The 25,628-nt window shown below is 40.8% G+C and overlaps 1 protein-coding gene across 3 annotated transcripts in view; it reads right to left on the reverse strand.

Moving 5' to 3' along the window:
• Positions 1 to 1,144: 1,144 nt before the first annotated feature.
• The window catches only part of LOC131223874 (uncharacterized), a 56,658-nt gene continuing 32,174 nt past the window's right edge, over positions 1,145 to 25,628 (reverse strand). For all 3 annotated transcript variants that reach the window (XM_058219405.1, XM_058219406.1, XM_058219404.1), the window contains one exon: positions 1,145 to 1,922. Coding sequence is in view for 1 of the 3 variants with exons in the window: in XM_058219406.1 (XP_058075389.1) it covers positions 1,907 to 1,922 (16 nt within the window). In the remaining 2 variants the exon portion in view is untranslated. The remainder of the gene's footprint in view (positions 1,923 to 25,628) is intronic.

Here is a 25,628-nt window from a genome sequence, read left to right on the forward strand (position 1 = left end):
AACTTCAAATCCAAACCAATCAATCATGTGAGGCCCACCGAATTGAAAAAAATAAATAAATAAATCCCGATCACATAGTTAAATGGAAAATCATATCTAAAGTCAACAGTAAAAGATGAAACTTGTTCTTCCACACCTTACACCTTTTATAAAAACCTTAGATGTGAGGAGAGATTTTTTGTATGCGTAAATGAGAGGACAAAAACTTTATTTATAAGAATCAGTATTGTACCCATTACAACTACTACTACAGAAGTCTCGAAATTGAAAAAAGTCCACGTCTCTCTGAAACGCTATGTATACGTAGCACAGTACAAAAGCACCACTCATTACATATTTGAACTGATCACAACTACTGTGGGGCCTACTGGTACGCTTAATCCAAATAATCCAACTTCAAATCCAAACCAATCAATCATGTGAGGCCCACCGAATTGAAGCCTTACATGGGCAGCAAGATGCATAAAAAAAATAAAAAATAAAAATAAAAAAATCTTCCAGATTGATAGATCCCAACCCTTCAATGTTTCTCATTTTCTCCATTGAAAGTGGACTGATATTGTATATTTTTCTCAATTGAATATCAATAGGCAGTCAAACCAAGGCATTGGAAATTTCTAAGTATAGGAATATCCCATCCACAGTGGGGACCACCATATCAATAGCCTATTGGATCACCACACCATAGGTCCACATGAACCCAGTCTGCAAGCATCAACCCAGTTTGAAGTAGAGTCTGAAACAGGGATGAATGGCCCGAAGCAAACTGATTTTGGCCACAAATGACACATCATCTGGTTTCGATTGTGAGTCATACAGTGCACCAAAACTGATTTTCAATCCTTGTGCATAACAAATCACAAGGAAGAATTTCATGGTGCAAAACACAATCCCTGGAAGGGTGGTGAAGAAAAGGCAGTTAAAAAGTACACAACAAGACAGTCTCCGTTCAAGTGGGAAAGGGTCAAATATCGAAGGTTTTGATCATCTAAACGGCAAAATTTCCTAGCCATCCAATAGACACAAATGGGCAGGCCATCTGATTAAGGGTTTGGACTACTGCATGGTAGGCTCCACATCCAGGCAATGCACAACCAAACTGTAAGTTGTCTGAGCAGCTTTCACGAACAAATTACAAAATATGGAAATAGAAACGAATTTCGATATCAGATTTCACAAACAAATTACAGAAACTAAATAAAAAGAGGAACCTCAAAATCTCGTTCTACAAAAATATTATATAAACATAGAAAAAACGAAAAGTCTAAACCTTTGAGTTTTTCAATACATATGGAATAAAAGAATGAGGAATCAAGAAATGCTGGAGCCAAGGTTTGCTTCGCACATTCTGGTTTGCTGTGTACACGTGGGGTCTGTGGTTTGAGGATCCAGAACATTGATATCATTGGCCTTACTGTTGATGATCCATGCAACAAGATCCCCCAGAATATTTAGGCTTTTTTTTTTCTTTTTTTTTTTTTTGCATATATAACCTTGCCTTTTTCTTTCATAACTGTTTGTTTGTTGGCCACCTATTGAAGGGGTTGTGATTTTCCTTAGAGATTTTTTTTTATTTTTTTATTTTATTTTTTATTTTTTGCTGAAATAGGCCATCCACATGGTTTCAATCACTTAACCATGGGCCCCATTTTTACAGATAGAAAACCTGAATGATAAGTACAAACTTTCCACCCGAGCAATCTATAGTACTTTCAAAAAGAATAATGGAATAAACAAAATCAATTAAAGATGATACCATCAGACAGTGTTCTTCATATGTTAAATGCACACAAGCTCGATAGCATGCCCTCCTCGGATTGAAAGGCTGAGACCTGTATTCTCTTTAAGATAGATTGGTAGTATATTGTAGCAAGCTCTCAAACGGTCATGTATGCCATATGCCAGTCTATTTCTTCGGATACCTGATAGAATGCATCAGACACTCAAAATCAGCTTGAAGAATGAATAAGTGAGAAACTAGGAGTACAAAGCAATCATAGGGTCTTGACACACCCAGTCTTTACAAGTGGGACCAGTTTGGTAATCCAGACCATCGATCTGACAGACCTCATTGTGGTGGAGATCTGCCCTAATATTGCTCCAAATTAACCATCTGATCTGTATCTTTTTTTCCTTTCTGTGATTGTACTTTTTAATTGTCTTTATTTGTGCTGCTGATCAAGGGGTTTAGGATATTCTTACTACCTGTGACTGTACTTCTTACTACCCACAACAAGCATGCCAGATTAACGATCTTGATCACTGACACATGGCCCCTGCTTATACCAACCATGGAATCAGAGCACTATTCCCATCCTAGACCTAATAATTATTCAAGAAGAAGAAGAAGAAGAAAAGAAATAAAAAGGAAAAAAAAAAAAAAATTTTGACTTATAGGAGTGGATATTAGCATGCCATGGCTCGACTATTGAGTATTGGCCACAGGCCACAGTGTAATGGCAAAAATTCCACCATTCATGTCACAAAAATGTACATATAAATTGCCCAAAATTTGGATCCCATTGTGGATCAACGGTCCAAAATCACACTATTTGTTGGATCCTAACAGATAGGTTGGAAGCCATGAATGGGTGACGATGAAGATGGTCCAAATTTGATGGGTAAAATCAGATTTTCAGACTTTTGGATCAATGAACTTTTGGACCATGCTTGATTCACAGCAGTCCCATAATCTAGTCATTCTACATTGATGTATGACACGACCATGATGGATGGACAACCACAAGTCAATAAATCATGCCAAACACAGCACTGTAGCCTAGCCCTTCAGAATATGATGCCAACCACACATAATCTGAGCTTATGCATGTGCTAAAAATAACCAGAGACGAAGTTCCCTCTTCGTTCTGAACAGGGAACTTCCCTGGTCGGAACTTAGCCCCCCCCCCGCGTATGGACCATTCCCAAAAATCCTCTTAATCGGTCAACTCTAACCTTCCGGTTGTTGGCATGCAAATACATTGTCAAAAAGAAATGCATGAAGAAACCATAGTCAATGGATGAAAGACCAAAGATTTGTTGTTGATGTCTTAAATCTCTAAACAAAATGGTTTGTCAATGGCTCTTAAATCTCTAAACAAAATGGTCCGTCGATGCCATCAACAGACCACTCGATGCCATCGAGCAAATGTCGATGCCATTGACAAATGTTCAATGCCATCGGAAAAATCCAGAAATTCCATGTTTTGTTGTTGGAATGTTTTGGTGTTTCATCAATGCCATCGAAGTCCCATCGAGCGTGCGCGCAGAATTGTATAAGTGCGGGATTTGTTTCCTATTCTGATTGTGATTGTATATGGTGCTATATATATTAGGTGTAATCAAGATTTGTACGTAGAGGCGTTTTAGGCTTTGCAATTCGTTCCTAAGGGTTTCAAGGGCATAGCTTGGGCTTGTGAAGTGGATTCAAGGCTTGTTCGAATCAGTTACTTCCCATCTCTTGTAATTTATGCTTTCATAGTGCATCTCTTGTCACTTTGTGCCGTGGTTTTTTCCTGAAAGGGTTTTTCCACGTAAAATTCGGATTGTTTGTGTGCGGACTTGGTTGTGCAATTGGTAGTACTTTGCTTGATTCGTCTTTGTGTACTTCTGCAGTTCCCCAACAAGTAGTATTAGAGATAATGTTGGGAAGCAGATCAAATATGAAAGCAATGTATCAATGACATCTAATCCGGAGTTCGATGTATAAAAATACTCCGGCAAAAACAATTTTGAACTATGGAAAATTATGATGGCCGGTGTCATAGTTTAGCAAGGATTGGACAATGTCGTCCATGAAAAGCGATCAGAATCTATGATTGAAGATAAATGGAACAAGATGGATAAGAAAGCGAGAACTTCTAACCAATTGTGTTTAGCGGATGAGGTCCTATATAATGTTATAAGAGAGAAAACTGCAGCAAGTACATGGGCGAAATTAGAGAATATATATGCGAAGAAATCTCTTAAAAATCGTTTATACTTGAAGCTTCAATTGTTCAATTTGAAAATGACATATGGGGCTGATGTTGAGGCCCACACTAGTAACTTTAATAGGTTGATTTGCAAATTGTTGAATGTGGAGAAAACAATAAAAGATGAGGATCAGGCATGCATTCTATTGAATTCTCTCCTAGCTTCGTACGAGTCATTCAAAGACTCTTTTTGCACCGGTAAAACGACCATTAGCATTGAGACCATTACCTCAGCCTTTCAGTTGAAGGCTATGAGAAAGAAAAACAGTAACATGAGTGCTTTTACAAATGCACTGGTTACGAGGAGGAGAAATTCTGTGTGAGACAGTGGATCTTCACGATCAAGGTCCAAATCCAAGGGCAATAGCAAAGGTAAGTTGAAGTGCTAGAATTGTGGGATGACCGGGTATATGAAGAAAGATTGTCAAAATCCTAAGTTGAGAAATGAGAATTCAGATAGTTCTTCTAGGGAGGCCAACACTGTGAAATCCAATGAGGTGAAAGGTAGTGACATGCTCACTGCATCAAAATCTGGGTACTTTGACGAAGAATGGATATTGAATACAGAGGCTTCGTACCATATGACCCCTCATTGGAGTTGATTCACCAGTTACTGTGAGTGCAATGGTGGCCAGTTATTTATGAGCAATGATAATGCCTGTAAAGTAGTAGGTGTTGGATCGGTGCGCATCAATATGTTTGATGGCAATGAGTGTACCTTGATCTAAGTGAGACACGTTCCTGATTCGAGGAAGAGTTTGATATCTCTGGGAAGTGGGAGCACTCGAGTCATTAGGGTGCAAATTCACCAGGCTTGATCATGTCTTTAAAGTTTCAAAGGAGGCACTTATAGTCATGAAGGTGCAGAGGAATGGAAACCTTTACAGGTTGATCAAGAGCACTTCATCGGGTGGAGTTGTGGCGTCTGTAGCAGATTCCACGTTTGCACTTATGTAGCATGCACGCTTGGGTCACATGAGCGAACGGGGCATGAAGGTACTCTTTGACCGATGTTTAATTCCAGCTTTTAAAAGTTTTGATTTTAATATATGCGAGCATTTTATATATGATAAACACTCAAAGTTTTCTTTTAAATATGAGAAACATGTATGTAAGGGGGTTCTAGATTATGTGCATTCTGATATGTGAGGGTTAGCGCACGTGGTTTTTGGTGGAGGGTTGTCATGGTTTATCACATTTATTGACGACTATTGCATGAGAGTGTAGGTTTATTTCATGAAAAATAAATCAAATGTTTTCACCAACTTCAAGCAGTGGAAAGTGATGGTGGAAAAACAGTCCGGGTGAAACGTAAAAGTGTTGAGGATTGACAATGGTGGGGAATTCAATCGATATTGCAAAGATGAAGGGATCGCGAGGCATGACACAGTGTACTACACACTAGAGCAGAAAGGTGTGGCTGAGCAGATGAATCAGACTCTCATGAAGAGGGCCCGATGCATGATCAGTAATGATAGGTTGGGCGAGGAACTGACTAAGGCCATTACCATGACTTATTATTTGCTGAATCGGTCCCCTTTTACGGCCATCGAATGTAAAACTCCAGAGGAAGCGTGGAGTGGTCAGCAGGTAGACTACTTAAAACTGTGTGTTTGGTTGTGATGCTTACCCTCATGTATCATCAGTTGAGAGAGATAAGTTAGACCAAAGGGCTAAGAAATATATCTTTGTTAGCTATGGTGGTGGTGTGAAGGGGTACGGGCCGTATGACCGGGTTACATGAAAAATTATCCTTAATCGCAACGTCAAGTTCGACGAAGGATCCTTGTTCCGTAAGGATGAACACAAGGAGGCCAAAAAGTTGATTGTAGATGTTCAGGATGATAGAGATGAAACACAGGCTGATAGAGAGACACGGACAGAGGTACAAGAGCAGGTGGAGCAGCCACCTGTGAGAAGGAATCCGCCGAGGGATCGCAGATTATCGATGAGATATAAGAATGACTCAAATGTTGCATTTTCCCTCATTGCAGATGAGGGGGATCCGTATATTCTTCAGAAGGCTCTTGATGAGCCAGATACTAAAAAGTGGAAAGCAACGGTGGATGATGAGATAGACTTTTTATACAAGAACGAGACATGGGAGTTGATGGAGCCAATGTTTTAAATATCGACGATATCGGCCGATATATCCCACGATATATCTTGTATCCCACCTGTGTGATACAAAACGCACAAGTAGTACCGATATATCCCACATGTTCAATCTAGTGAGCATTTTCAATTTCCGATCCTATTTCTTTTTGAAATTATATTAAATTAATATCAAATGGTTATAAATCCATTGGTTCTTCATGTTTTGCATAAAAAATCATGGAGTTGGAGCCTTAATTTCGATATCCATTGGTTCTTCATGTTCTCCATGTTTTTTTTCAAAAATATCCTTGAACCAGCTATCAATTGAGACTAATATCGAAATATTTAAGAGTATTTGATGAAACGATCATTATAAACACTCTAATTTTGAAATTTGAGTGTATGTGGTTTGATTTGAGGAAAATTAGGAAAAATTCAAAATTTCCCCAATTTCTCCCAAATTGCTTGGTATGTTGCACTCCAAACATGAAATCAAGCATGTGTGAGGGCTGGTCTACTGATTTGTTAAGTCCTTGTCAATTTTTGGAAAATAAAAATCATTTTAATTAAAAATTATTAAAATATCAATTTGAATATAGTTACATTAGTTCAGGAGTGTTTGATGAAATGATCATCACATACATTCTAAATATAATGCATTCAATTTGAAAATAGTTGCATTAATTCAATTAGACAGCGTATAACTTAGGACCTTATATAAAGGAAACCTATTATGTACACTTCTTTTTTGAGATGTTATGATTTAAAAGTGTGTATTAAGGTCTTTTTTAACAATCCATGAAGTTTCATTGAAAAATTCAACCATTTTCCCAATGTTTCCCCATGTTTCCCAAAAAGTACGATAGATTACTCGATACAGACAATATATCTCATGTGATAACCAATACGTATCTGTATCCCAAGGATGCGATACGTAATGCAATACCGATATTTCGAACACTGGGTGGAGCATCCCGTCGGCCGTAAAGCAATCGGGTGCAAATGGATTTTCAAGAAGAAACAAGATAGGTGTAAGGCAATGTTGGTAGCGAAGGGATATGCTTAAAGAAAAGGTGTTGACTTCACTGAGATATTCGCGTTGGTTTGAACAAGTATCTATCATATTCGTATTGGCGCTGGTTGCTCAATATAATCTCGAGTTAGAACGGATGGATGTGAAGACCGCCTTCTTGCATGGAGAATTGGAAGAGCATATATACATGAAGCAATCAGAAGTTTATGGAATACAAGGGCCAGAGAATAAGGTTTACAGGTTGAAGAAATCATTGTATGGCCTGAAACAATCGCCTAGGCTATGGTATGAAATGTTTGATTCTTTCATGGTGAGTCAAAGGTTTATCATGAGTGAATATGATTATTATGTCTATTATAAGACACTGAGTGATGGAAAATTTATTATCCTAGTTTTATACATCGATGACATGCTTATTGCCAGTCATAGCATGCCTAAGATCGACTTACTAAAGACTCGGTTATCAGGGACATTCAAGATGAAAGATCTATAGGTTGCAAAGAGGGTTCCCAACAATGACATACATAGAGACAAAAAGATGAGCAGGCTTTGGTTATTTCAGGCCGAATACCTTGAGAAGGTATTGATGAAGTATGAGATAGACAAGGCAAAGTCGGTCAGCATTTCCCATGCGGCTCACTTCAAGATATCTTCAAAACAATCTCAAAAAACAAATGAAGAAAAGCAGGATGTCTCGTGTGCCTTATTCGAGCACAATTAGCAACTTGATGTATGTCATGCTTTGTACTGGACCGGATATTTCACATGCGGTGGATGTTGTTAACAAATACATGTCTAACCCTGACAAGCAACACTGGAAGGCAATGAAATGGCTACTTCGATATATTCGAGGTAGGCAAGACTACGTCTTAACAATTGAGAAATCAGGGGACAACCTAGTAAGCTATGTGGATTTTGATTACGCAAGTAGTGTGGACAATAGAAGGTCGACTTCTGGTTACTCGTTTGTGCTAACGGCTAGAGCGATCAGTTGGATGTCAAAGCTTTAGTCTGTGGTGGCTCTTTCCACAACCGAAGCTGAGTATATGGCGGTGACAAAAGCGTTCAAGGAAGGTGTTTGGTTGAGAGGGATGATAAATCAATTGGGGCTTCAATAAGAAGCCATGCCAGTCAATTTTGACAGTGAGAGCGTGATCAATTTGGCTAAAAAATTTGTTTATCACTCACGTACCAAACATATTGATGTGTGTCACCATTTTATCCAATATCTACTTAAGGAGGCATGACTCTAGAGAAGATTCACACGAGCGTGAATCCTACCAACATGCTTACTAAGGTGGTTCCCACAGAGAAGTTCAAGTTCCATGCAACTTCTCTGAGCTCGGCGAAGGCGTAAATGGAAGACGGAGTGTGCACGAGAAGCGATTGTGGAGCTATAATGCAAGGCGGAATTAGAGATGAGGATAAGGAGCTATAAAGAATGAAGATTGAAGACATGATGGAGATTGTTATTGACGTCTTCAATCTGTAAACAACAGGGTCTGTCGATGCCATCAACAGACCACTCGATGTTATCGATTAGATGTCAATGCCATTGACAAATGTTCAATGCCATCGGAAAAATCCGGAAAATCCATGTTTTGTTGCTAGAACGTTTTGGTGTTTTATTTGATGTCATCGAAGGTGTTCAATGACATCGAAGTCCCATTGAAGGTCCTATCGAGCACGCGCGCAAAATTGCGTAAGTGTGGGATTTGTTTCCTATTCTGATTGTGATTTTATATGGTGCTATATATATAGAGTGTAATAAGGATTCGTGAGCAAGTAGAGGTGTTTTAGGCTTTCCAATTCGTTCCTAAGGGTTTCAAGGGCATAGCTTGGGCTTGTGAAGTGGATTCAAGGCTTGTTCGAATCAGTGACTTCCTATCTCTTGTAATTTCTACTTTCATAGTGCATCTCTCGTCGCTTTGTTTCGTGGTTTTTTCCTGAAAGGATTTTTTCCACGTAAAATTCGAATTGTTTGTGTGTGGACTTGGTTGTGCGATTAGTAGTACTTTGCTTGATTCGTCTTTGTGTGCTTCCACGGTTCCCCAACAAGATTCAACGGCTAGGGTCTTCCAATTTGGGAGTTTTGGGGGAATGGTCCATCCATGATGAGGGCTATTAGATCAGTACAGAACTAGGCCTCAAATAAACAATTGGGGGGGGGGGGGACTTGGTTTACTGAATGGGAGGTTATCGTTCACCATCAGCAAAATGACTAATTTTCCCTAGTAATTCAATGCCCAGCTTTGCTAAGCCCACAAGCATGTACAAGTCATCTGATGCACAAGCCACCACATATGCCATGGTAGCACACAGGCGAAATATCCAAACCATCCATTTGGATCTCATTGCGTAGATGCTACTACCAAAAAATAAAGGTGGTCCAGTCATTATGTGTGCCATGAAACTAGAAATGAGTGGACGGGTTAGAAAACTTCTGCTGAATTTTTCATAACTGCACATTTGTTCGGTTGATTGTGGCCCACCTGACCAGTGGACTAACCTTATTCTTGGGATAGCGGATCTACGTAGTGGTACAGTAGAGAATGGTTTGATGATAATAATGTGAAGAAAAGAGGAGAAGATTGAGAGAGGAGGAGGAGAGTTTGGGAAAGATGTTGTGTAAGGCTTGCTTGCCCTAACACAATATTTTATTATAATAGAGTATATAGTACACCGCAGGAGAAAAGGAAAGTGTGCACATGCACTTACACTAAAAGGGCCACTAACCACATACACAATACACTAGCATTCTCTATGCTCCCCCTCAAGTTGGACCATAAATATTAATCATGCCCAACTCGTCACGAACACGATGAAGAGCATCTCGACTCAAGGACTTTGTAAGAACATCACAAGTTGATCTCCAGATTGAATAAAAGGAGTGACGATTTCCTTAAAAGCTACTTTCTCCCGAATAAAGTGACAGTCGACCTTAATATGCTTGGTTCGCTCGTGGAAAACCAGGTTACAAGCAATATGGATGGCCGCTTGGTTGTTACAGTGAAGAGGAACAGGATCCGAAGGAGGACAGCTAAGTTTTTCAAGAAGGTTACGAAGCTACACGAGCTCACACGTCGCATGAACCATAGCACGATATTCTGCTTCAACCGAGGACCGAGAAACAACCGGTTGCTTTTTGCTCTTCCATGTTATAAGATTGCCACCTAGGAAGGTACAGAAGCCAGATGTAGAGTGACGATCATAGGTACTACCTGCACAATCAGCATCGGAATAGCCAGAAAGATAAAGATGACCATGCAACTAAAAGCGGAGGCCAAGACTTGAGACTGATTTTAGATACTGAAGTATGCGGTAGACAAACCTGAGATGGGAAGTACGGGGAGCTTACATGAATTGGCTAATAATGCTCACCGCAAATAAGAGATATTAGTGAGTAATTGTCAGGTAAATAAGCCAGCCTACAAGTCGTCGATATATCAAACAACGGAAATAAAAGGAATAAATGATCTAAAATTCTAACAGTAATCATCATAACTAAGAAAATCATAAAGGAAACATGCAATGGAGCGGGCCATCACTAAAACCATGGAGTATGGAATTCAATTACTACTTAGGTTGGATCCGGAGAGGGATGAGACCTCACGATCTTGCATGGTCACACCCAATCGATCAATGAAGATCACTAGTCCGAAGAACAAAGAATTTTCTCGGATTAGGGATTTGAGAATTTGGGGATTTAGGGTTTAGATCGGTTCTCAAGATTTTGATCGAAGAGGAATTAGCCAAAACAAAAAATAGAAGAAAGAAAGTTATTACCTTGAGGAAGTTGGAGGGGCACAAGAAGAAATTAGAAGAAGAAGATCAAGGGGAGAGAAGAAGCACCATTAGAGAGAAGAGAGGAAGGAGGCAACCAAAGGGTTTGCTTTTCATTCATCAATAGTTGAAATTCGTGTTTAGGGCTTTACCCCACTTAAATAAGCAAATAAAGACATAAAATTACAAAAATACCCATAGGATAAGCAAATAAAGATATAAGATTAATAAAAGACCCCTAACTAAGTCAAAAATGTGCAAATAACATAAGTACGGGAAAGTTTGGGCGCTCGGTCTTCTTTCTCCAATCTTCCTTCACATGTGTCTTCCCTGAGTGGGGTCTTCTATATGTCCAATCACATGTGAAAGGTCTTCAACTCCCCAATAGTCGCCTATCCACAAAGACGGCACTTGTGGTTGGCGCTTTCTTCGTTGGTACACCTTGAATGCACTTGTGTCCGCATCAATTCCCCTCGGGTGAGAAAAACTCGACTCCGACGAGTTGAAACTTTTATAGCGCTCGAGTAGATCTGGATCAATACCCTGCAATGCGTCGCCCGACAGCCACGTAGATTCAGACGATGGTTTGTTCTTCCACTTGACAAGATACCTTTGGAAACCCCCATCTCTCGTGGATACTATCTCGTCATCCAAGATTTCCTCAATTGCTTCTTTATGGGTAATGGGTGGAGGAGGGGGTGGAAGGGGTTGGGTAGCAAACTCAGAAAAAGGCCATGAAAGGGACGATGTATCAACAATGGGAGTATGGGCACGAACTAGATCTTCCACATTAAAAGTTGGATTAATGCTCATTTCAGATGGAAGGTCAACCCGATACACGTTGGACCCAACCTTTTGTAATATCTTGAATGGTCCAGCACTACGCGCTTGTAATTTCTTTGCAGATCCTTGAGAGAATCGCTCTGGCCTTATTCGCACCATTACATAGTCTCCTTCTTGAAATTCTTGCACTCTACGATGAGAATCAGCTGAAACTTTATAATCATCATTGCTCTTATTTAACCGCTGTCTAATATGTGTATGCAAATCATGAATATGGCGTGCGAATGCATCGGCTGACTCAGAAGATTTGGGTAATAGACATAGGTAAGAGATCTATGGGCATTCTAGGTTTATAACCACTTACAAGTTCAAAAGGACTCAACCCTGTAGATCTATTAATTGACCCATTATAAGCAAGTTCAGCAATTGGTAAAATTAGGTCCCAAGTCTTAACATGTTCACCCACTAGACAACGTAGAAGATTTCCAAGGCTACGGTTTACCACTTCAGTTTGACCATCTGTTTGTGGGTGGTAAGCAGTAGAAAATTGCAAACGAGTTCCCATAATGTGCCACAGTGTCTTCCAAAAATAGCTAGTAAATCGAACATCACGATCAGACACTATGGTTTTAGATAACCCATGGAGACGCACCACACCATCAAAAAAGATACGAGCAACATGAGACGCATCTGACGTCTTCGAACATGGGAGGAAATGTGCCATTTTAGAAAAACGGTCCACAACGACAAAAACGGAATCGTGCTTTTTTATAGTCTTGGGAAGCCCGAGCACAAAGTCCATACTAATGTCCTGCCACGGAGCATGTGGCACTGGCAATGGCGTGTACAGCCCGGTATTTTGCTTTCTTTGCTTTGCCAGCTGACATGTTCGATACTGCCCTAAAACTTTGGCTACGTCTCGCTTGAGGCTTGGCCAATAGAAATGATCTTCCACGAGGGCGATAGTCTTATCACGACCAAAATGGCCAGCTATCCCTCCTGAATGAAGCTCCCAGATGAGGAATTCACGAAGGGACATACGGGGAATACAAAGTCTGTCTCCCTTGAAAAGAAAGCCATCTTTAAGAACATATTCACCCATAATATGCTGGTCACTAGAGAGCGACGCGTAAGTACCCCCAAAATCAGGACATATGGGGTATTCATCTTTCAATTGCTCAAATCCGACTACCTCTACACTCAAGGAGTTGAGCAACGCCACTCTCCTACTAAGGGCATCCGCTGGTTTGTTTTCAACCCTGGCCTTGTGTTTCAAAACAAACGAATATTCCTGAAGAAACGCTACCCACTTGGCATGCCTTGGGTTGAGTTTCTTCTGAGAATGCAAATATCTCAAAGCCTCATGGTCAGAAAACAAAACGAATTCTTGCGGTAGGAGGTAGTGTCGCCAATGCCTCAGGGATTGCACTACCGCATAAAATTTCTTGTCGTAAGTGGAGTATTTTTGTTTTGCCTCATTCAGTTTTTCACTGAAATAGGCCACTGGGTGTCCTTGTTGACTCAACACTCCACCTATACCGACACCAGACGCATCGCACGCTACTACAAAGACTTTAGAAAAGTCAGGTAGACGCATGACATGAGCTTCCACCATCTTGCCCTTAATTTCTTTAAAAGCCTTGACGGCGGCTTTAGACCACACGAACTCTCCCTTTTTCATGCACTCGGTAATGGGAGCCATGATCGTGCTAAAACCCCTAATGAACCGACGATAAAAAGTTGCTAGGCCGTGAAAACTTCGCACCTCATGAATGTTCCTTGGTTCTGGCCACTCAACTATGGCCCTGACTTTTTCAGGGTCTGCTCGCATCCCTTCAGATGACACTATAAATCCTAAGAACACAACTTGGCTAGACATGAATGCACATTTCTTAAGATTAGCGTACAACTTTTCCTTCCTAAGGACACTACAGACCTTCTTTAAATGTTCAAGGTGTGATTCCTTAGTGGTACTATAAATAAGAATATCGTCAAAGTACACCACTAGGAATTTTTCCATGAACGGCCTCAAAGCTTGTGTCATCACCCGCATGAAAGTACTGGGTGCGTTAGTCAAGCCGAAGGGCATGACCAACCACTCATACAGCCCATCTTTCGTCTTAAACGCCGTCTTCCACTCATCTCCTGGGCGTATACGAATTTGGTGATATCCACTCTTGAGGTCTATCTTAGAGAATATAGTGGACCTGGCCATCATGTCAAGCATATCATCAAGTCTAGGTATAGGAAACCTATACTTGACAGTAATTTTGTTTATGGCACGGCTGTCCACACACATCCGCCACGTGCCGTCTTTCTTTGGCGTCAACAATGCAGGCACGGCACACGGGCTCATACTCTCTTGGATGAAACCCTTTTACCGAAGCTCATCAACTTGCTTCTTCAACTCTGCATGCGCTGCAGGGTTCATCCTGTAGTGAGGAAGGTTCGGTAGAGTAGACCCTGGGACAAGATCAATGGCATGCTGTATGTCCCTCATAGGTGGCAACTCATTCGGTAAGTCTTCAGGAAATACATCACTGTATTCCTTCAGGACCGAGATCACCTCACAGGGCAACTCTGATGGAACCTCAGGTGTAATTTCTCTAGCCACAAGGGCATACACCATAGAATCCTCCTTAGCCTCTTTTTCAAACTCTCTTGCGCTGATTATATGTAAAGACTTAGGTTTGGATTTCCCCATTTCTCTAGGCTCACTTGCCTTCTCATCATTCTTCTTCCCTAGTGTATTCTCAGGTGGCATGGGATTAAGTTTGATCTTTTTACCATTATACATAAAAGTACACGCATTCGAACGGCCAAAGATCGTGACATCATTATCGAATAGCCACGGTCTACCTAGGATAACATGTCCCACATCCATAGGTAAAACATCACACCACAGGGACTCTTTGTATGACCCAAACTCGATGGGGACTAGACATTACTGGGTGACAGTAGGGATGTCTTGTCAACCCAAGAAACTTAATACGGTTCTGGATGAGGTGTGGATTTCAGTTTTAAGCGATCTAAGGTGCTAGTGGAAATCACATTCTGACAACTTCCACTGTCCACTATCACCTTACAATTCTTTTCACCACACTTGGCAATAGTGTAGAAGATAGTGCTTCGACGCCAGTCAGCACTACTTCTAGACTGAGCTAACACACGCCTGACTACTGCAAGCGTTGCTTCTCCATCCACTTCTTCATCAGTAAGTCCTCCTTCAGGGTGATACTCTTCAACTTCATAATCACCCTGGTCATCTCCACCCTCGTGGGACTCGCCTATAACTAAGGCTCTCCCACGGCTCTTCGTAGACACGATTAGACATGTGGCCAAGGTTGCCACACTCATAGCACCTCACTTGGCTCATGTTACTAGGACCGGCACCAAGAACCCCTTTGCCCTTGTCCTCCCTAGGCCTAGGCGAAATGGTCGCTGTGCCCTAGGTTGATTACCAATATTAGGTCTAGTTCCTTGGGAACTAGATCTAGCATTGGAGTCTCGGGACTCAAAACGACGAAAGACAGGAGCCTTTAGATACTGCTCTAACTCCTGCACGACTTGATATGCTTCATCTAAGTCCGTTAAGGGCCGAGTAATAAGCTCACGCTGAAGATCCGCACAAAGGCCCGTCTTAAAACGCGAGAGCGTTACTAGAGGGTCTTCTCGGATATCACACCGCATCACATACTCTTCAAATTTAGCGATGTAGTCAGCATCAGGCATTGACCCTTGACGTAAGGATTGCCATTGGTCAAGGAGCTTCTGACGGTATGAGAGTGGAAGGTACTTCTCCTTCAACTTCTCTTTCATCTCATACCAATGTGTGATAGGAGCTCTACCAACTCTCTCTATCCTACGCTCGGTGTTAGTCCAGAAGAGCTTGGCTTGACCCACAAGCTTCATCTTAGCAAACCGCATTTGACGGTTTTCTGACATGCCATACCACTCAAAGTAGTGGTCCATGTCAGCAACCCAGTCAAGGAATGCCTTGGGATCCAAGCGTCCATCAAAACTCGGGGCCTCAACTCTCACACTCTTCATCGCACGCTCATCTGGATCATAACGGTCTTGATGACCACATGTGGCTCGTGCCTCTCGCACCACACCACGACCGTTACCACGATCTCTATCCTCACTACCACCACGTGTGGCAGCACGTTCTTCCATGATTCCTTCCACTTGGGAGTGCGCATCTTCCCCTACAGCGGGGTTTTCCTTTTGGGACGCCTCTAGTTGCTCCACCTTAGTCATGGTGGTGGTAATTTGGTTCTCAAGGCGGGCAAACTCACGCCTTTGACCCGCTTCTAGGGCGGTTATCTTTTGTATCAATTGAGCAAGTTGCTCAGATAACTGCTCGTTATTCATGGTAGGTTGAAGTCCGAAACCTCTACCTCTTCTCGTGGGCATACAATGAAGACTTGAACCAAACTCTACCTAACTAGACTACTAGGTGTTATGACTTTCAAGATGAATGCGATGAATGCAAAACTACTATGAACTGACACAATTAAGTTGAAACAGGAAACAACTCAAATCTGAAAATTTTCCAGATTAGGAACTTTCTAAAATTGGAAAGTTTCTAAAATTGAAAACTTTCTAAACCTGAAACTTTCCTAAGTTAAACCTAAAAATCAAAACCCTAATTTGATAACTCGATCTAGACAAAAACCATGCAAGCCTAGGCTTTGATACCAAATTTGACGCAGGACAGCCCTAATTATGATGCATGCTCATGGAGATAATTAAACAGTGGAAATAAAAGGAATAAATGATCTAAAATTCTAACAGTAATCATCATAACTAAGAAAATCATAAAGGAAACATGCAATGGAGCGGGCCATCACTACAACCATGGAGTATGGAATTCAATTACTACTTAGGTTGGATCCGGCGAGGGATGAGACCTCCCGATCTTGCATGGTCACACCCAATCGATCAATGAAGATCACTAGTCCGAAGAACTAAGAAGTTTCTCGGATTAGGGATTTGAGAATTTGGGGATTTAGGGTTTAGATCGGTTCTTAAGATTTTGATCGAAGAGGAATTAGCCAAAACTTAAAAATAGAAGAAAGAAAGTTATTAAATTAAGTAAGTTGGAGGGGTAAAAGAAGAAATTAGAAGAAGAAGATCAAGGGGAGAGAAGAAGCACCATTAGAGAGAAGAGAGGAAGGAGGCAACCAAAGGGTTTGCTTTTCATTCATCAATAGTTGAAATTCGTGTTTAATGCTTTACCCCACTTAAATAAGCAAATAAAGACATAAAATTACTAAAATAACCCTCGGATAAGCAAATAAAGATATAAGATTACTAAAAGACCCCTAACTAAGTCAAAAACGTGCAAATAACATAAGTACGGGAAAGTTTGGGCCCTCGGTCTTCTTTCTCCAATCTTCCTTCACATGTGTCTTCCCTAAGTGGGGTCTTCTATATGTCCAATCACATGTGAAAGGTCATCAAATCCTCAATAGTCGCCTATCCACAAGGACGGCACTTGTGGTTAGCGCTTTCTTCGTTGGTACACCTTGAATGCGCTTGTGTCCGCATCACATTCGGCCACGTTCGGCTCAAACAATAGCCCGTTTTCTTCTTCTGTTAAGCCAGAGCACCATCATCTGGTCGAAGCTTCTGTGAAGTATCCATGGGAGTGGTAGCGGGCTTATACCCTAACATGCCGGTCTCCATGAGAAGATCGAGCACATATTTTCGTTGTGACAAGACCAATCTGAATGATGAGCGACCAACTTCAATTCCAAGGAAGTAGTGAAGAGGACCAAGATCCTTGATTTCAAACTTCGTCTTTAAAAATTCTTGACCTCCTTCATTCCAATGGAATCACTCCCGGACAGAACAATATCATCCACATAAACAATGAGAACCATGATGCCCGTTGATCGACGACATATAAAAAGAGAATGATCGGCATGACTACGAACAAAGCCAAACTCCAAGAGAGCTTGACTAAATTTTTCGAACCATGCATGTGGGGATTGTTTGAGTCCATAAAGAGCCTTCTTTAATGGACATACAAGAGTAAGGTTGTAAGAAGCAACAAAGCCAAGAGGTTGATGCATGTAAACTTCCTCTGTAAGGTCCCCATGGAGAAATGTATTCTTAATATCAAGTTGAAACAAGGGTCATGATAAATTAACGGCCAAGGAGATCACAACGCAAATTGAATTAAGCTTAGCCATTGGAGAGAATGTCTCGAAGTAATCCACACCATGAGTCTGTGTGTATCCCATGGCAACAAGACGGGCTTTATAGTGATCAATGGAGCCATCAGGAAGAAACTTAATCGCATAAACCCATCAACATCCAGCAGGTTTATGACCTAAACGAAGTGGCATAAGGTCCCAAGTATGATTCTTCTCAAGAGCAAACATTTCTTCTATCATTGCCTTTGTCCAGTTAGGACTTTGAAGAGAATGTGAGAGAAACCGAAGAATAGTTTGTGATGAAAGGGAAGCTGCAAACGACTGAAAAGACGGTGAAAGATGATCATATGAAACGAAATTACTAATGGAGTGTTGAGTACAAGATCATGACCCTTTGTGTAAGGCAATGGGGAGATCTAAATTTGAGGTAGGAGAATCACCTGAGCTAACATCTAAAGTGAGTGGAAGGGTGGATGGCTGAGTGTGTGAAGATTTATCTCAACGATGATACACCTGTAGAGGCTTAGGTTCACCTAAATCACCAACAGGATGCTGAATGGAGGGGAAAGGAGTTTCCTCATGATCACTAGTGGAAAGAGGAAGAGGATAAGAGTCATACTCCCCTTGACTCGCAAGAGGATCACAGAGGGATTGGCGTGGAGCTGAGAAAAAAGAAATATCCTCAAAGAAGGTTACATCGGCAGAAACATTTCTTGCGAGTCAATGGGTTAAAACATTTATACCCTTTCTGACTCCAAGTATACTCTAGAAAGACACATTTAATTGCCCTGGGGCTAAGTTTATCATTACTTCCATCCAAAATTTGACCAAAGTAGGTGCAACAAAAAACTTTAGGTGGTAGAGGAAATGGATTATCATGAGGATACAATATAATAAATGAAGATTTGTAAGACAGGATACGTGAGGGTATACGATTAATAAAAAAAGTAGCAGTTAGAAGAACATCACCCTAAAAATGTTTAGGGAGATGCATACCAAGCAGAAGCGTGCAAGCAACTTCAAGAAGATGACGGTTCTTTCGTTCTACAATACCGTTTTGTTGAAGTGTGCGAGCATACGACGTCCTATACAAAATACCATATTCCTGTAAGAACGACAGAAAGGCAGTAGACATGTATTCCCCCCCAATTATCAAAATGGAGAGTTCTGATGTAATATTGAAGTTGAGTGCACACTTCATGATAAAACACTTTAAACGCATCAAACACTTCACTTTTAGATTTCAAAAGATAAATCCAAATCATGTGTAAATAATCATCAATAAAGGTAACAAAATATCTAAATCCAAAAGTAGAGGTAACCGGAGCTGGTCCCCAGACATCCGAGTGAATTAGAACAAAAGGTTGAGATTTCCTCCCAGAAGAGCTAGGAGGAAACGTAGCACAATGATGTTTAGACAATTCACAAATATCACAGCGTAACGGTTTAGTGACAGATAAGGAGGGAAATAAAATTCTCAATCTAGCTATTGATGGGTGGCCTAAGCGGCAGTGCCACCGAGTCATGGACTCTCGAACCAGAGAAAGGGTACTAGAAGTGGCAACAGGTGTATCATTGAGAAGATAAACGCCTCCTCGCTCATGCCCCCCACCAATCATTCTCTTCGTCTGTAGGTCCTGAAACAAACAATAAGAAGGGAAGAAGGTAATGGAACAATTTAATGATTTAGTAAGAGAGCTAACAGACAATAAGTTTAATGGAAAGCGAGGCACATGCAAGACTGTTGATAGAGACAAGGAAGAAGAAAGAGGGATGGAACCAATCCCAGAGATGTGAGTTTGGATTCCATCTGAGACTGTGACATACTGAGTGTGGGGAGAAGCAGAATAAGAGGAAAAGAATTGAGACTTACCAATTATATGGGAGGAAGCTCTAGAGTCTATAACCCAGGAGATAGGAGTGTATGATGCAAGAAGAGAAGTACCTGACTGGGTCAAAGCTCCATGAGATGACTCAAAAATATCACGAATACGAAGCCGCATAAGGGCATCATATGCAGCCCGAGAAATGATAAGAGACTCCCCTTAAGTAGACGGCTCAGTTGTCGAGGTGGAAGACTGTCTCAGGAGCAACTGTGGATGCAACAGAAGCAACGGCATACGTAGGACGACCATGTATCTCCCAGTAATAATCAACGGTGTGATTAGTTCCACCGTAATGTGAACAAATGCGGGAACCATCACGTTCTCGTCCACATCCACCACGACCACGAAGATTATGACCGCCACGATTACGATCTCCCTCGCGGCCTCTACCACGACCACCAAAACCAGAAATGCACCTTGAACTGAAGGATGGTACCTGAAGGCCAAGAGAGGACTGATCGCTAGCAAGATGTGCCGAACGCTTGGGTGGCACAAATGAATGAGAAGGAAGAGTAGAGACAGTAGCACGCTGACATATGGCATAGACTGTCGTCAATGGGAGAAGATGATCCTGCAGAACAACCTAATCTCAAACATGAAGATAATTGGAATTCAACCCAGTTAGGAACTGCATGATACGAGTATCATCCCGCTGCTTATGGGCATGTTCATGATCCTCCTTACATTTGGAAGGAAGAGACTGATACATATCCAACTCATCCCACATACCCCGAAGCGTCAAATAGTAATCTTTTAATGATCTCGAGTTTTGTTGGAACCGACCAATTTCTTGAATAAGTTGGAATACTCGTAAAAAATTCCAAGATTCCAAGAACATATCATGAAGCGTATCCCAAATGCCTTTAGCCGAGGATAAAAACATCACTGAGTGGCTAATCAAAGAATCCATACTATTCAACAACCATACAATAACTTAACAATTCTCCTTTGTCCAAGACTTGTAGGTAACATATGTAGAGCTTGGGGGATCATCCAAAATATACAACTTCTCACGGGCTCCTAAAAACACTTTTACAGATTGTGCCCATTGAAGATAGTTGTCACCATTCAACATAGTGGAGGTAATTTGCAAGGGGTTGGATTCAAGAGACCCTATGCTAAGAGATGAGGGCCCTTTGTCAGCCATAAGAGAGTCCAAGAGAGATAAACCTATGCCAAGAAAGGCCCTACGCCAAGAAGGATTGATTCAAACAACTCTATCTCACTCAATCCTTCAAGATAATAAGAGATAAACCTCAAACAAATAGCAATCATCCAAAATTACATGAAACTTAGGGCCTGTTTGTTAATGCTGAATTTTTGCACTCAACGCGGAATTGGGAAAATGTTCTGTGTTTAGTGGTGTTTGTTAATGCGTCGTTAACGTGGAAGAAGGAAAGCGCTAAGTGATTTTTCACTGAATTCTTTCCGTGATAGGAGTCAACTTAATGGTGAATGCGGAATAAACTCCGTGAATTTTTTATTAAACAAAAATTTTTGCTTCCAAAATTACCCTTTTTCAAGTTGCTATGGCAATTTCTTCTCTTTAAATTGTTTGCGCAATACAAAATCAACTTTTAACTGTGAAACTTCTTTATGCCCCACCATGATGTATGTGTTTCATCCATTCCATTCATCCATCTTTAAAGATCATTTTAAGGCTTAATACCAAAAATGAGAGGAATATAAATCTCAGGTGGGCCATACCATGGGAAAACAATAGTGATTGGATATTCACCATTAAAATTCTCCTAAGGCCCAATGTACTGTTTATTTGACATCCAATCTGTTGATTAGGTCATATAGACCTAGATGAATGGAAAAAACAAAGATCAGCTTAATCCAAAACTTTTATGGCCCCCAAAAAGTTTTTAATGGTCGACATTCATTCAACACCGTTTTCCTATAATGTGGTCCACTTGAGATTGGGATATAACTCATTTTTGGTCTCATACCATAAAATGATCTAGAAGCATAGATGGACGGCATGGATGAAACACATACATCATGGTGGGGCCCACATAGCACCAACCATCAACCATTGGCTGGTGGCAAGGGAGTATCCCATCTGTTCCGTGGACGCGGATTGGATATTGACAGGTTGAGTAGTGAGACTCGCTTATTGAAGTTACATCACCAAGTTATGTGGGCCCCATCATGACGTATTTTTTGTATCCACGCCGTCCATCCATTTGGAAATATAATTTTAGGTAAAGATCCAAAGAGTGTCAAATCCAAAGCTCCAGTGGACCTCACCATAGAAAACAGTGAGGAGAGTGACGCCCACCATTAAAAACTTAAATAGGCCACAAAAGTTTTTGATCAAGCTGATATTTGTTTTTTCCCTTCTTTCATGTCTATGTTAACTTGTGAACAGGTTGGATTTCAAATAAAAATCATGGTGATCCTTAGGAAGGTTTCAACGGTAGGCATCAATCTCGGCACTGTTTTTTGTGGTGGGGTCAACTACATATTTGGATCTGCCTCATTCTTTAACTCATGCTCTAAAATTAAATCTCCAAATAGATGGACGGTGTAGATAAAGCACATACATCATAGTGGGCCCATGGAACTTAATGATGTCATTTCGGTAGCGAATCTCGCTATTCAACCTGTCAGTAGCTAATCCGCGTCCAAGTAGGATGCGGATCGGTTGGTGTACCTCACACCAGCTATATAGCTGTTGTATTGACGTCAGCAAGTTCTGTGGGTCCCATCATGAGGTATGTGTTATATATCCGAACCATCCATCCATTTGGCAAGCTCTTATTAAAGCTTGAGACGAAAAATAAGCTGGAAAAAGCAGCGGGGGATTGAACATCTACCATTGAAACCCTTTTTAGGGTCATGGAAGTTTTGGATCAATATGATTTTTTTTTTTTCCTCTTCATACAGGTATTTGTGACCTTATGAACATATTGGATGGAAAGTAAACTTATATAAGCCACAAAAGTTTTGGATCAATATGTTTTCACTTCATCCAATTGGGAATGACCTTATAAATGGTTTGAATAGAGTATAAATATAAAGTGGGCCTTATTTGAAGGTTTTGTTGCTACTGGTGTTCAATCCTATACAACACATAGCGATAATCTTCCCGCTAAGAGGAATTGAGGGCCTTGTGATGATATTTTAGTTTTTTTATTAAGTATTTTAGTTTATTTGAATTAAATATAATGATTTTATTTTCATTTAATAAAAAATAATTTCTTTAAAATGTAAAACATTTCCAAACGAGAGATAGGGGCAAATGTGTCAAATTAACATATTTCAGACATTTCAGATGTTTGTTAACAAACAGTTTGTTTCAGATTCAGTAATTTTTAGACTTCAGCCATAATTATCAAACAAGTTTTTTTACTTTAGATTTCAGATTCAAGCTTCAGATTTCAGATTCGGTCTTTAGACTTCAGATTTAACAAACAGGGCCTTAGTAAAAAACGGCCTAACCAAGTGAAAAACTGCCCAGCCGCACGTTCGTTTGAGGTTAAAACCCTCTCAAACATAGATCTTAGGTAAAAAAATCCTCCATGGGTAGCTTGGGAGGCAGATTTCAGTCCATCTTTAACAAAGAAACTAAAGAAAAGCTTACCGATTTGAGGTAGATCGAAGAAAAACGGAAGATGGGCCCGATTTTCGAATTTCTCTATTTCACCCAAAATACCATGAAATGAGGTCCAAAAAATTCTGAAAAAATCATGATAAATCTTCTAAAATCAATATCTATCAAACCCCTAAACTTTTAACTCAAACAAAGTCCATGTGTCCGTACGACTGCTGGGGTCAGCAGGGTGACGTGTCGCCTCTCAATCTGTTGGATGCAGAATGCCGGGATCTATGCTCTAATACCAAGTAGAGAATGGTTTGATGATAATAATGTGAAGAAAAGAGGAGAAGATTGAGAGAGAAAAAGAGGGAGGAGAGTTTGGGAAAGATGTTGTATTAGGCTTGCTTGCCCTAATACACAATATTTTATTATAATAGAGCATATAGTACACCGTAGGAAAAGAGGAAAGTGTGCACATGCACTTACACTAAAAGGGCCACTAACCACATACACAATACACTAGCATTCTCTATAGGTACCCTGCTGACGAATGCTTGGATATTGCACCTATCTCCCATGATGGCATATGTAGTGGTGTGTGCAATAGCTGACTTGCATGTGTGTGGGCTTAGCAAAGCTCATTAACCTTCGTTCATTTTCTTTTCTTTTTCAGACATCCTAATAACAAAAAGGGGATTTTCAGACAGCTCCCCAGATCTTTCCAATTTTCTTCATTTTCTTTTCTTTTCTTTCTTTTTCTCCCTTTCAATTTTAGTAACAAGTTAACAACTCCCTCCATCTCTTCCCTATCTCCCTCAAGGATGTGTGAGTAACTGCTTCAAGTTTCGATAATCCGATAGAAAACTCAAAGAATGGTATCCTAATTGAGGACACACACATTAACATGATACATGCTTGAGACCAATGCCTGCTTGACATCCGGCATTGATTGACTATTGGGCCAATGCAAGTTAAGATTGCGGTCCATGAAACGAATGACTTGGAATCTTACACAAACTTCTATGGTTGCATGTGTTGTGTAACTACCCATTGTGTGGTTCCCTATTAGTGAAATATTATACATGTCACGCCCCAAACCCGGAAATCGGATTCACAGGAACACTGATTGCCGAATCCGGTGCCGACAGCCTCCGTAGTACCCCATTCTCGGCTCCCGGTGTCCATATGCCAGATTCCAATCCTGGGATCCTACGAGGAGGATTTTTTTTATTATTATTATTTTTTTCCATCATTCAGAGGGTAGAGCTCATATGGCTTTGACGGTCATGGGGTCCATTTGATGGACGGTTTGGACATCACGTACACTCATTAAGTGGGCCACAAAACAAATGAAGGAGAGAGAGAGAGAGAGAGAGAGAGAGAGAGAGAGAGAGAGACCCACCATGATCTTCTCCTTCTTCTTCTTCCCATGGGTTCATAAGCATTCTAGGACCCCTTCCAATGGTGGAAATGGGCTTCTAAGGGTTAGATTAGGAGGGTTCTAAAGGTAAGAGGGCTGGAAATGGAGCTTGCTTGGGACGTCCATGGCTAGCAATGGAAGTGAAGAAGAAGAGAGAGAAAGTGAGATGATCGAGAGAGTGAAAGGATGGGTTTTAAGAGCTTGTAATAATGAGTTTTGAAAAAAAAAAAAAAGAGCATTTATGGGGTAGGCTAGGTAGGGGGGGTAGGTTAGGTTGTAGAATAGGGTGATGTCATCCCTAGGATGACATCATCCTCATTATGATTATGGGAAAACGTGTACACCATGGCCTGCAACGTGCGGTCCACCGCTATGATCATGCACGGGTCATATCTTGGGATCTAGACGTCAGATTGACGCACGAGACGCAGCATCAGAATCGTAGCGACGACATGGTCGCAATGGCATAGGTCTTGGGTCGAACTGACTCAGGTGTATAGGGTGTGACTCGCGGTCAAGCGCAAATGAAATCTACAGGTCGCGGGTCGCCAGAATTCGACCGGGAGGACCGCAGAGGCATATGGAACGGTATGGGCTAGGATACGGGTCTTACAACACATTTGTTCATTTCAATTTAGAGATGAGATGAACTAATATATGTTGATTTAGAAATAATGCATAGAAATGCTGTTGAATGATTTTACTAGAAATCCTATACTTTTGATTCTAAGTGTCATGTCTTTCTATCAATTTTTCAAAAGATCTGGAAATTTTGTGATTCACATTTATGATTCAATTTCATCTAGCCCACTTATGACTTCACAATATGATTCGATTTCCATAAGATTTTTATCTCTGAATAATCCCTCAGGACCCAAAAGCAACAGTAACTTCCGTCCTAATCACAAGAGTAAAGCATGGGTTGTCTGCAATGGAGAAAA

Source organism: Magnolia sinica, chromosome 13 (genome assembly GCF_029962835.1).
Source record: "Magnolia sinica isolate HGM2019 chromosome 13, MsV1, whole genome shotgun sequence".
NCBI lineage: Eukaryota > Viridiplantae > Streptophyta > Magnoliopsida > Magnoliales > Magnoliaceae > Magnolia > Magnolia sinica.